Source organism: Stegodyphus dumicola, chromosome 6 (assembly GCF_044657685.1).
Source record: "Stegodyphus dumicola isolate Sdum_Otavi_A_Nest chromosome 6, ASM4465768v1".
Classification (NCBI taxonomy): Eukaryota; Metazoa; Arthropoda; class Arachnida; order Araneae; family Eresidae; genus Stegodyphus; species Stegodyphus dumicola.
In genome coordinates, this window is record NC_140773.1 from 84,500,213 (window position 1) to 84,514,820 (window position 14,608).

The 14,608-nt window shown below is 30.8% G+C and overlaps 1 protein-coding gene across 2 annotated transcripts in view; it reads left to right on the forward strand.

The window, feature by feature from the left end:
* Nucleotides 1-11,095, forward strand: part of LOC118185426 (uncharacterized) — a 43,340-nt gene extending 32,245 nt beyond the window's left edge. For both annotated transcript variants that reach the window (XM_085818623.1, XM_085818624.1), the window contains exon 7: nucleotides 4,019-11,095. In XM_085818623.1, the coding sequence (XP_085674749.1) occupies nucleotides 4,019-4,067 (49 nt within the window). In that variant the 3' untranslated portion in view covers nucleotides 4,068-11,095. The remainder of the gene's footprint in view (nucleotides 1-4,018) is intronic.
* The last annotated feature ends 3,513 nt before the right edge of the window (nucleotides 11,096-14,608 follow it).

Here is a 14,608-nt window from a genome sequence, read left to right on the forward strand (position 1 = left end):
AAAAAATTTGAATATTTATGAAGTATTATTTCAAGTAATTATCACTATTTGCTTAGTTAAATTTTTTCCAATTATCCACATATTACAGTGAAACCGAACCAAAAAACCCTTGCTTTTAGATAATTTTGGTGATGCTTAAGGTTGCCTTTGAAATTGGATATCTGTGATACTCAGTACTGATATTTATTTATGTTGCCAGAAATTTTGGCCACTTTTATCTTAAGTCATAAAGATAGGTTTTTGTGTATTTTTTATCAATGTGCATGTTTTGTTATTGCATTTATTCTCAGCAAGTAGAGTTCAAATTTAATGATTTAAAAGAATATTATTATTTTTAAAACTGGGGAAATCTTGTCCAGTTTCAGAGGCCTACTTTTATAATTATTTAATTTACGGCTGTTACACCTCTTTCTGAATAAAATATTTCATTGAATGATAGTCAGATAACCCTTTTCTGTCAAACTATTTTTGGTACTTTTCCATTTTGCCAGCGCAGGCGATGAAGTCGGCAGTAATGGTACAACCGATGCCAAACGAAATATCCTCACTGGTAACCTTTTATGTCTCATTTTCAAAACAAGTCGCAGCCATTTCTTATCAGATTGATTGTTTCTTTCAATACTGGCATACAATTACATATAATTTTTACCAGATAGTTCAATTTCATGCTCTAAGGCCATTTGCAGTAATTAACTAGATTAAGATGCAGTCATACCCCTCACCCGAAGGCAAAAATATAGAAAAGGTTAATATAGAAAAGATCAAAAGTTAAATTCATCAATTGTAATGAGAATGTAGCGAAGTAAAACTCTGCGGTTTTACATAACTTCTGAGTAAGCTATTCGTACGAATTGAAATAATTCTTGCATTTAAACTTCTATTCCAATTTAAATTGGAATAACTTGAAATTACTGAAATTACTAATTTAACTTGAAATTAATGTAGATAATTACTGAGAGAATTAGATTTTTGTACCGTAGTTTATGTGAGACGACATCACTTGGGTTCACGTGATATGAACCGGCAAATCAGTATGTTGAACCATGAAAACATAGTAAATTCTTTTTACAAATTTATTGTCTTTATTGGCTTTTTACAAAATTTTAAACGATATTAAAATGTTTATGCCTTCAAAATAAAAAATTCTTAGAACTAACATTTTTTATGTGTATACTGTATGTTGCCGCCAATACAGTCTGCTTGGCAAGATTTGCGCCAGCGAAACAGAAAACTACCGTATTTTCTTGTAAAAATGTAGCTTTCTTGCATGTTTTCACATTCTGCTATATTTTCCAAAGGGTGATTTCATTTATAATTCTGTAAATGATTTATATCCATTTTTTCAAGTACAAATTTGAGCTTGAAAAGAAACTGTGAAGTTCTTTTACAAATTTGTCTTTTAATTTCATTGTCTGGAACCTTTCTAATTCTTCAAAATGCATGCTTAATGCCCTTAACGTAATAATGTTTTCCTAATTCATTATTGAATATGTTTCTGATCTCACGAAAACCCTCCGTAACTGTATGGGACAAACAAAATACATGTTGACTAATACAAAAATCTTGTGCATTTTCTAGGACGCATTCTGAAGTGGAGCATTGCACTGAAATCTGTGATATCTGGTCATTTTACATATTACTCTTGTGTTTAGATACACTGCCTTTTCTCTACTGGAAACAATAAAAAAAAAATTATGAAATATTGCAAGGCATTGCCAGCAAAATTTGTTGAACTTTCATGGCATCTAAAGTTCAATGAATCTATTTAAGTTACTGCTTCATATATAAGAGCAGGAAAAAAAGAAATGCCTTTAAGTAAAGTTATTCTGAAAGAGAAGAAAAAGGTAGAACTAAAGTTTTCCTTCTGAACCTGAAGGTTGTCCCTGTGAAAGGCTAAAGGCTGAAGTCTGTGAAATTTTTAAACCTAAGGCTTCTCTTTTTTGTGTAGGGGGTTCAGTTTTGAAACAAGAAAGAAATTCCTTGGGGCCAGGTCTGGCCAAAATGTCGGACAGAGGAGAAGATGGAATATAAATTTCTGAAAAGTCCTCTTAAAAGTCGAAGTCTTGTGTATTTGAACACTTGTGCTAAGGCAACACTTTTTTGTATAGCCATCACATTGAACTTATGAAAGAGTTGAGTCAAAGTTAACATAATAAAGCATCTGTTTATTATATGGCATAAAATAAGTAAGCAGTGAATGCTCTTCATCCCCTAAAATGGTGCTAAAAATCTTGACAACAAATTTCTGGATTCTAAACTTTTGAATTTGGAGAGATCCATTGAATTTTCTGAACTTGTCTTATTTTATTTCTGGGCCATAGTGATGAAATCACAGTTAATTTCCTGTTACTAGTAGTAAGTAAACACAACTTTCATCATAGCATAGAAAGCAGTTCTTTGGAACATTCGATTTGACATTTCATAATTTCTGACATCAACATTCTGTGTATCCATCTGCTGCTGATCTTCAACATTCCTAACTTAACATGCAGAAATTTTCTATTAATCTAGATATAAGGCCTATTTGCAAAGCAATCTGGAAAACTGTAACTTCTTTATTTTCCATAAATTTTCAATTTCGGGGCACATTTCTTCAGAGTTCATATTCTCACTGCAGCTTAGTTTGATTTTAATCATTAGGTGATTTTGTTTCACTGTCTAATCAGCCCACCATTTGACGAAGGCCTAGAAAAGGGCTGTATCGCACTGTATATAGATTGTAACCTTGCATCCATGAATATTTATCAATGTTATGCGTACTTTTATCAAGAATTCTGTCACCAAATGATGTTTGAAATTTTCAGTATAAATACATATCTTTACAATATTAAAAGCCTCTCAAATATGAGATAAAATCTGCTATGTGTGCTTTTCTTTTTATGCTTTTTAAATCATGGTACAATTATTTTATCACAATTTAACAACCTACAAGTATCACACATTATGTATGCTTAGAACTTATTTAACTAATACAATCAAACAATGGTTCAAAATTATCTCTAAGGATGGTTGTTCCATTATTTGGATCATTTCTGCCTCGTGAAATGGTGGCCAAAGTGCAGCTAATCTTCAGCAATATTACTAAATTTATGTTTCCCCATAACTTTATGTTTACAGTTTCCTTCAAGAGCTAAGATAAGAAAGATTTCAGTTGTTGTTACTTTGAAAAGGCAAGTAGTTTCAATAACTCAGTATTAACTGATCTTGATTAAATTTCTTAATACAGTACCTATTATGCCCTAAAACTCGGTGTGTAATAATCAAACTTTATGTAGTAGCACAACTAAGCCAAACTCTAGAATATTTTAAGTGTACCTATACACAGATTTATAAAAATTATAATTGTGAAACTGTTTCTGTACTTACATTTAGTAATTGCATCCAAATGTATTTGCTACAACACTGCTGATGTGGTGTAGTCTATATTAGTTGCTTTTAAAACCAGAGTTTAGTTTCTTGAGTTTTCTTTATAATCTATGCCTGTATAAGGTGTTTCTGTAAAAGGAGGAGAAGTTAGTTTTACAGTATATGCTTCTGAATAATTACTCATTTTATGTTTGAGACACTGTTGAATAACTAATAGAGAGAGTTTAAAAGTAGCACTAAACTTTCAAATTAAATTAATAATATCTTGTAAATAGGAAAGATTTAAAATATTTTTCTTATCATTTATCTCTAAGCCAGTTATTAAAAGATTTTTATAATGTGTTTATAAAATACAATCACTTGACTCATTAGTCATATCATTTAGCCAAGGAATTGCTAATATTTTCCTTTGATTGGCTTATCTTCTTCATGATACATCTTTATAATGTATCTATTTGTCAATACTTGGTAAAAACTTGCAATAACTTTTAGACTTGCTCTTCTCAAGTCACCTCCTAACACCATGAAAAGCTGACTGCATGTTCCCAAAACAGTTTTTTATTGTGATTAATAATGAAAATATCTTCTTTCATTGCAGATGAAAATAGAAAAAGTGTATGTGTGACATGATTTTTCCTTAAACAATAAATAGAGAGCAATTACAATCAGGTAGTTTAGGAACTGATGATGAAAAGTCATAAAAGTTCCCAAATCACATAATGAGTGCAACTTTATTTCATTGTATCTTTGTAGGATTTTTCTCTACACAGAATGCTATTTCAAACATTTATTTAGCTAATGTAAATAAGCAGTTTAGTCATAGATGGCTGTGATATAAATTTCTGAGTTTGTATACCAGTTTGTCTTGGGGTAAAAAAAATTTAACTGTTGTGCATCATTTTCAAAATATTTCATAGTTTATTGGCAAATTGCATGTTGACTTATATGGACAATCTCATTTCTTATATACCAACTAAATTGTATTTTTTATATTTAATATAAACTGTACTTTTTTTAAGCAACAGTTTATTCAAAGCATAAACTATTGTGGTACATAATTATATTATTTAATGAGCTTGATTAAAATGTTTGGATGCAATTTTATATTTTTCTAAAAATAGCTTTTCATTGTAAGGTAAAACTTTCAGTAATAAAGGTATATCCTTTCTCAGAAAGAGAAGTAGCTAATTTTCGTAATATTGATTAAATCTCTCATTATTTTTTTAATAAAGAAAGTTAATTTATATAAGAAATTAAATTTATGTTAAATATTTATTTGTTATGCATTTGTATATTGTTAAAAAATGAAAGGATATAGTCCAGTTTTACAATGAGCTTCAGCTGAGCATTTGCTCAAAAATCATGTATTTGAAGCTTTTGACAGATTTTTGACATTCCATTTTGATGTTGAACTAATAATTATAAAATTTTATAAACCATTATATAGATTTTTGAAGAATGTCAGCCATCAGTTTGAGATAAAATATTATAAAATGAACTGAAATAATTTTTTTATATTTAAAGGAAAAAGTTTGTATTTATAAATATAATGACAAAATAAGATATTTCTGGGCCATTACATTAATCAAAATTTTCTTGCTGTGGATGTTTTTGATGTTATCCTCATTAAGGAATTTATTATTGGCTTTTTGCCCTTGTATTGAATTTTATGTCAAATGAGCTTTAATATATAAGTCTGGATTCTTTTCATTTTGTGATATTTTGTTGTTATTAAATGTTGTTTAGTTGCATTTTCTAGTCATAATTTATTTTATGTGATATATCTTCAAATTTAATTAGTATATAATATTATGATAATTATATTTTGCAAAATTTGCAGTCAGTCACTGCAGCTAATTTGGTGGTTTGTAAATTTTTGGTTGGTTTTAGTAAAAAAAAAATAAGGCTTCAAAAATAATGCTTTTATAAAGTTTTTATATTTGCATTACCATAGTACAAGGGTGGTTAAACTGGCAGATCATAAGTTGCATGTTAAAGGATTTAATGTGTAATGTGTAGTTTGGGAAAATATGTAGGCCTCTTTTTTTTTTTTTTTTTTTTTTTTTTTTTTTTTTTGAAGGGGAGTAAATTTAAAAAAAAAAATATTAGGATTTTCCTAAATATGCTTTGGGAAACTCATTTAATGTTCATGACAAGTAAATATATTTAAAATCTGAAATCTTAATTTCTTACTGGGAGAATGAGCAATTTTTTTTTACGTTCTATTTAATAGTACCCTCGGTTTTAACATTCAGTAGAAAGGCTATCATTTCTAGTATACTACACGTAACAAAAACCAACTTGTACATGTATTTGAATGGTTATATTTAAGTCATTTTGGTGAGTATCTATCTGCCTTAAAATTGTGAATATTGGCCATACAGATCTCCCCCCCCCCCCTAGAAAGTTTCTTGTTGCTTATAAAATGCTTCTTTTATTATTATTTTTAAGCAGAGCAGTATCTTTGAGACAAAAAGGTAACTAAATAAACATTTCTTGCTAATTAAAAAAACAGCCAGTGAGTTGCTAACTTTGCATGGAGCTGCAGATAATCAGAACATATCACAATTTCAGTTGAAAAAGAATTGTAAAAGGTAGTACTGGTAAATCAATAGTTATACAAGCCAAAGATTTGGCCAGCTTTCCTATAAAGAAAAATTTAGTACATACACTTTTGCATATATGCATAGTTCTTGATGACTGCATATTATTTTACATGAACCTTTGAGGTAAATTGCTGCAGCTCATAACTTCTCAGTTATAAGAGGACTTTTAAACTTGGGACAAAACTTTCCAGCTCAGGCCTTTGGTTTCGAAAGTAAAGAATGCTTAACTTTCAACACATTATCCCCGAGTTTAAAGTAGTCCCTTATGCTTTTTATTATCGTGGCATAATTTCTCTTTCGTGTGGGCTATATCTGAATTACTAGGTATTTAATTCACTATGTTCAAACTATCATTCATTTAAAATTTATTTTTCCTGTTTCCTAGTAAGAGCAGTTTAATCAGCTTCCAGCCCAACCTCATGAGTGGGCATATGGTTAAGTTTACTGAATACTAGTTGTTCGACCCAGCTTCAGACTAAACATAGGCTTTTTGCATGGTTAGTTTTCTTGGTGTTTCCATCTTCAGCGTGAACAGGAGCCAGTTTCCTACAAGATAATTCTCCACAAAGGCATCTTTCCTCTTAGGCAGGTAGCTTTTAAATGCTTTGCAATGTTCAAATAAACCCAGCTCCCTGCCCTAAAATAATTCTATAGTTCCCCTCCCCCATTGTGTTTTCCTTAATGTGTATATGAGAGTTATACCAACACGAATGGTAATTTTTTATGAAACTGCAGATAATTTAAGTTATATTTCTCTTTATTGTTTTGCAATATTTCATTGCGTTTAATAATAGATGATTTTAAAATGCTTTGTATCCAGGCCCACACATATTGCTTCAAAATCTGACTCATGAATTGTGAACTATTATCAGATATTTAAGTATTGCTCCATATTTTAAGACAAACTTGTTTAAAAATGTGTTTATAGTAGTTTTTGCAGATACTTTTTGTAAGAAAAATATGTCTAACTATTTTGAAAAGTAGGCAACTATTATTGGTAAAAATTAGTTTTTATTTAATATGACACTGGGGCAGGGTCAAATCAATTCTGGCAATTTCATTAGCGAGCCTTTTTTTTTTTATACTACTCATATACCGGTCCAGGCTAATGCTCCCATTAATGTTGTTAATTAACTGCAATAGAGTGACGCATTTTTCGAATTGATGAAAACAAACTGCTTCCCTCACCCTCCGCACTGTTATTTATTTATTTATTTATTTTCTATGCTTAGATGGCTTGATAATAATGCATCGTGTAACTTTTTCTAAATTCCTAATTTTAGATTTGCTGGGATAGCCATCTGTATTTTCATGTTTTGATTTATGACCTTTGTGTCTTTAAAATTTATGACCTTTTTGTCATCAGTAGTTATCAGCCCTGTTTATAATTTTTATAATATGGGTGGTTTTAATAGTTTGACAAAAAGGTCTGTGTTAATTAATTGTTCACCAACCTTGTTCATAATTTCTGCAGTATTGAGGTGTTTGAGATTATTAAAATCATTTACTACTCTTATGCATAAATATTTTTGATTCAGAGTCTGTCTTCATTTTCTTTATAACTATCTCTGAAGAAGCAAAAATTTTCTAATTTCCTTGATTATTTAATTTAATTCTTGATAGCATCAATCACAACACTTTTTTCACAGCTGTATGTTTATATCTAAATACTCTTGCTATTTGAGTGCTCACCTTAACAATCTTGGGAATAGGTTCTTTCATGAATACAGGTGAAGGATCACAGCATGGTCCATATACACTGTTACTCTTTCCTAAATTACACTCTCTTACTAAATCTTTCCTAAATTATACTCTGTTACTATCTCTTTCCTAAATTACACTCTGAAATTCTGAATAGTAACAAGGTCTCTAAAGTCTGTTTTTCGATAGCCATGGAATTTTTCTTTAATGTGATTGACTAAATTTAACTTGAATATGCAACTGACTTATCATTCTGCATAAGTACAGCTCTTACAACAAAATCAGACATGGCTGCAGCTACCTGCCATCGGCCTTCTAAACCAGGAAATTTCAGTGCTGGAGTTTGTATCACCTCTGCTAACCAACTATGTGCTGCCTTCTCCATGGAACATTATAATTATATTTACTTCCATATCCATTTCTGGCTGATTTTCAACTTTTGTATTTCATCATTAGCTGGAGTAATTGTCCTAATGTACCAGGATTTCTCATTTCTGTGAAGTTCTACATCTGCAGTATGGAATATTCAGCTGAATGTCTTTGCCATTTAGCTTCCTTCCATATACTAACTTTACAATTTCAACTTTTCATAATGCTAAGAGAGTCAGTTCTTCTTCTACCATCTGATATTTTCCTGATAGTTCCAATTCCACTTGAATTATATCGCTTTCTCCAAGATATGTTTTAATTACCACAACTTAATTCCAAGAAACTGTACATCTTAATGCCAGGTTCTTCTAAAAGACATTTTCCAAGAGGGCCTGTTTGTAGAAAACTGATGCTGCTGCTTTTATCTTTTTCTGCTCCGTAACTGAATACAGTAGAAAGTGACTTTGAAGCTCTTCCATAAAATTTAAAAAACTGAGCTCCTACCTAAAAAAGTATGGTTGTGTTCACCTTCTAACATTTCTCAGCTAGCAATTAGCAGGGATTAAACTAAAGCTTGCAAATCTCCATGCATACTTATCTGTAAAGGTTCTGTGAAGACAGTCAGGTGACTTATTGCCCTATTTTAATATTTTATTAAGGGGAAATATTCTTCTGTTTTGTAAGTAACATCAAACAGAAGAATGTTTAAAGTAAATATTTTCATTAGTTTGTCATCTTAACCGTTATACAGTCTAATTTGCACACTTTGTGGAATAACAGAAAGGAAGTTTAAAGTAAAATTTACCATATTAAATTTTCAAGGCAAGGCATACCTACAAGCTTTGGATAAGCCTCTCAGACTCTGGTGATTAATTACAGCTAGCAAGGTTAAAACCGATTTGAATAATTCAGACCCTGGGAGAAATAGTAGTGAAGCAGCTAGCAGTAGTTGACAAAAGCTCTCTCACAAATTCTGTGCTTAAATACATAAATCAAGTTGCACTCTGGTGATAGCTAACAGCATTTGAAATGAAAGCAAAATAAGAACTTACCATATTTGATGGCATATAAGACGCACCCTTATTTAGAAGGCCAAACACAAGGAAAAAAAATTACAATAGACCACAATAACTTAAAATGGGGTTTCTTTTAGTTCTCACGTTTCATAAAAGCCAAATAAACTATCATTGAATGCAATTACCAAACATATTTTTATTAAGGAAAATTAACAAATGGCAAGCTATTTTGAACATGATATGTAAATTTCAATAATGAATAAATGAATGAACAGCAAGCAATCAAACATAATACAAAATAAATCAGAAACAAATACAAAATAAAAAATAAATAAATAAAAAAAATAATAAAAAAAAAAAAAAACAGATTCAAGGAAAACGTTGCCTATTATGAAATTAGACACTTTCAAAACCATAAAAATCCTTTTCACTATCATCATCATCGAAAACGACAACGTCATCATCACTACTGTTTCCATCATCGCTAGTATCACCTTCTTCGAATAATGCGTCGTCTTCTGTTCCGTCAAGAGCATTACTGATTCCACACTTCTTAAAGGACTTAACAATTACTTCAGCCTTTACGTCCTCCCAAGATCTTTTTACTCACTCCCACACTCGTGAAGTAGAGGGCCGCTTCATTCTGTGTGAGGGCATGATGTGGCTCTCCTATCCACTTGTTCCATCGTTCTCGCACTTTTTCCTTAAATGGCTTATTCACCGATGCATCTAAAGGCTGTAATTGGCTAGTCAGTCCAACAGGAATGACAGCTATCTGGGTTTTTAATTCTCTCGCTTTATTCTTTATGGTTTCAGTTCTATGGGCACTAAACTGATCCAAAACCAAAAGAGAGGGTTTTCTTAAGAGTCCACCAGGTTCACCTCGCCCATACATTCTGTAACCACAGTTTCATTCCAGCTTCGTCCATCCAGCCTTTTGGATGAACATGAACAATTACACCCGTTGGAAGTTTTTCTTTTGAATATGAAAAACGGCAGTAGTTTTGTGCCGTCAGCGCAACATGTTAGAACTACTGTATATCGGGTTTTTATGGTTATTGATTTAGACCCTTTAATACTCACAGTCTTGTTGGATGATACATCAAATGTGAATGAAATTTCATCTATATTTCCTATTTGACCGAGCTCAAAAGAAGTTTTCTTGCATGCATTTGTAACAAAACTATGAAATGCTAGTATTTTTTCTGCATAATCTGCTGGCATTTTCTGTGCAATAGTTGTTTTTGTGCGCATTGACCATCGAACTTGTTCGAACTTCGACACCAGCTTCGAGCTTTGGTGCTTTTTGGCGACAGATATTTCACGCATGCGCAAAATAATTATGGCAGCTGTAGAAAAGTTATGAATGTCTAGACCTTTATCCGGGCTAAAAATAGCATTCAGTATTGAAAGTTAACCTATGTCCTTCACGTATAAGACGCAGGTAACTTTTTTAGACCAAATTTAGGAAAAAAAGTGCATCTTACATGCCGTGAAATACGGTAGTTAATAGACTTAAAACCCTACACTCTTGAATACTAATTTATTAAGCTCCTTCCTGTTTTCATACTTATTATTTTCAGCTAGGATTTATTAAGAAAGCATTAAAAGTTTTTCAAAATTGTGTAGAGCTTTCATTTTTATTCAGACATTTGACTTGTGCCTTAAAATGTTATTATTTAGAATGTTGCAAATGAATAGCAGCAGGATACCTCATTGTCATAAACAAATGTGTAGAAGGACATCATGGATCTTGTGAAGAAATTCTGTATCTGCCACGTGTATAAAGTTCTAAAACTACACATTTGCAGGTACTGCATGTACATGTATTTCTTAATATTTACATAAACATTTAATATTTTTCAATATTTATATCAGATTTTATAGCAAAATGTGCATGTAACAATAAAAGTATCATTCAATATTTATTCGTATTTGACAACTCTCAGATATGAGAATTTTGTAGTGTTAGTCAAGCATGTTTAGCCACCCTTGCCACTGTCAATCTAGTTCAAATAATAAAATCTGCTTAAAATATATTTTAGTATTTATTTCGAGTATGTTTTTAAAATTCATACTGAATAATATTCAACATGAAATTATTTTATCAGTCCTGTTTTCAAATTATTTTTTATAAAAATATTCTAGTTTTCATAAATAGCATACAGAAAGTGCTACAAAACATCACACCTTTTTTTGGTCTTAAAAAATTCATTAAGTAATCCAATAAACAGGGTATTTATAAAGCTAATTCAGAATTTTTCATTTTGAGAATTAAAAAAAATCAATGAAGATAAAACATTTGTTGATGCAGAACAAAAAAATCATTAATTACTGTTTCTTAAAAAATTGTTTTGGACTCATTTCAATGCTTGGGTTTTTTTTTTTTTTTTTTTTTTTTTTTTTTTTTTTTTTTACTGTGCAAGTTGTAGTTCTTTGCTGAAAAAAGGTTGATATTTTGCTGGAAGTATAAGCATCTAAGAAATTTTGCTAACACATTTGCCAGAGAAAAGCTAATGTGTAAATAAAAATTATGCTCTAGATGTGGAAGTTTCGAAGTACTGTACCTCATGTTAATCTAAAACTCCGTTTTAAAGAGACATTTTGATACCTGTACATGAGTATGATAATCATTTAAACAATATTGAAAATGTTTTTATTTAAATTGGAGCCACCATTAAAATGTTAAATGAAACATTATTGTAATAAGATTAAATTGAATAAACGAATTGCTCAGTTGTCATAAATAGCAAAGTTCTAGTCAGTGCTGTTATTCATATATTATAGATAAAATGTAAATTTGAGCATCTGTATTATGGTTATTAACTTTCTGTTATTTTATGTATGTGCCAGTGATACATATGAATTTTAATGTCACATGTGCATTCCATATTTTTTCCCAGAATTCTTTAAATTTGGTATGTTTAGAATAATGCTGCTGTACTGAATATGTGTATATATATATATATCTGTAGCTGTTACATACTTAGGTTTTTTTGGGGGGAGGATGATGTGTTTTATTGTTGTTGGTAATTTTTAAGTTCAAGATCTTGTATACACAGATCTTGTATATACAGTCAAAAGTCTTTAATCCGGACTCGCCGGGACTTCGGCGATTCCGGATTATCGATTTTTCCGGATTATAGATCATCAGTTTAAATCTGTTAAGACAGCATGCAGAAATTATAAAATTAAAAATATGAAACTGTAATTTTTGAAATAAAGAGCAATTATGATCTAAAGGGTATCAAAATTTACAAAAAAAAAAAAAAAAAAAAAAAACCTTAATGTTTATTTGTTTACTTTATTAAACATTTCTTTCAATGCATGCATGCATAAAGCATACATTACGCATAGTTGAAATTAAAAAATTACAACCAGAAAACGTTTTGATGTGTACTCATGATATTTATAATGACGAGGAATTTGATTTAAATCATATCAAAGACTGAATACATCGAGATGAAATACTACATTTAGTAAGGAATTATAAGCCGAATAAAATAAAAACATCCGCCCTGAAGATAAGGATAGTGCTGACAGATCAACTTCCAGTTCATTGCGCGCCGCTATGTCCCCTCCCCCTCCTCCCCCGCAGAGCAGTGTGAAATTGATAAACAGATTTCGGAATGGTTAGAGAAACAAAGGATATGCCTTTATCCATTTTTTTGCAGCAATTCCACTTTTTGTTTGATGAACATCGAAACATACTTTTGCTTTGGCAGCTCCAGCATCGGAAATTCTATTTGACATAATCGAAAGTTCAAGCTTACCTTTATAAAATTGCTCTATCAGTCTGCAAAAAATAATAAAACGGTTCCAATTCGAAGATTAAGTAACAACACAATCTGCAACATTAACTGAAATAGATAATTAGATAATTTTAGCTTAGCTTGTACCATCCGTTATACATTAAATGCGCATGTGTAAAAGTATTATGCGCACACGCGTTTGCACATGCGTAAACGCCAAGGCGCGTGCGTGAACTCATTATGCGTTGATGCATGCGCAGAAAGTTTGTAGCTTTGAGGTCTGGATTATGGGTGTCCGGATTAACGACTTTTGACTGTAGTAGCAGATCTTAAGTTATAGAATAAATTAAATAATTTTTATTTTTTCATGTTTATGGGTTAAGAAGTCTTATTTATTTTTCTTTTTCAATGAAAAAAGTGGTGAGTTGTATATCCATAACTCTAGAAATTTTTGATTTTATCTTGAGATTCAAATTTTCATATTTTAAATTGAATAATAAGAAATTATTGTGATATTTTAAAGTGGAGGAATTTTTTTTTTCTTTTTAAGTTTTGATTTCATATGAATTTCAATAAAGATCAATATTAAAAAAATGCAGGTGTCACTTTAATTTTTCAAAATAAAGTTAAAACATTCTCATTTGAACTTTTTTCTATTTTTAAGTTATTAACAGATATGTTTTCCCATTTTTGAAGCTGCATTATTCCATTATTTTTTAACCCTTTCTGGCACGCTACTCTTTAAAGTTGAAATTTTACCAAAAAATTTTGTAGGCAGTCTATTTAAGCTTAGGAGAGTATGCAGGTATAATTTTACAAAGATTGCACAAAGTGTTTCCATTTTGTGGGTGTGTCCAAAGCGAACACACTGAGCCACACAAGCTGCGATATGTGAGCATTACTGTGAAGCACATATTACAGTAAAATACTTTGTCTGTGATTTAAAAACAGTAGAATCTGATCTCTGTAGCAGATTAGCATAACTCAGGGTGCACCACGGGGAGGCCTGCTGCTCTACACCCCCCCAAAAAGGAAACTCTCATTGCTTCGGCAATGCTAAGGACTCTCCGAGCCATTTACACAATTTTAAAATTTATAAGAAAAATAATTAAAATACTATAATATTTACAATTAATTATTGACTAGAAAAGAATTATTATTAAATATATATGCAAAAAAAATCGACAGAATTCAAAACTAAGCAAACTATGCACAATGAAAGCAAGAGAAAAAATAAAGTTCTGCTCTCACTGAAAATTAAATAGCTAAGTGAAAACAAATTACCGGGGTCTTCAAAACCAAAAATAGAAAAGAATAAAAACAAATATAAATAAATCTGCGCTCTCAGCCTCCCCTGTATTAAGCACGAAACCAGATTCTGTGACTCACTCTCACGTGACAGGCACTACCAATGCGCCTATCACGTGGCGTTTTTAAAAACACTGATTTTGAAAAAAACAGAATATATCTCGACGTTAATGATTTGCGTGTGTGGTGCTGCCATCTGTTATTCATAAAAAGAGTTTACAACTAACCATTAGTGTAGTTTTCGTGATATTTATCGATTATTTTTAGTGTCTAAAGAGGAATTATTTTGGTTGTGTTCATACCAAACACACTGCGCCAGAAAGGATTAAAGGTGGTCAAATTTTGGGTGAAGAGGAGGTGATATTTAAAATATAATAACCTTGGGCAATAAAATTATTATAAACTTAAATAAACTATTCAGAAGATGTTTAGAACTGGTAAATTATATGGCATTTATATATGCATATCATTGTCTGAAGTTAAAAACATA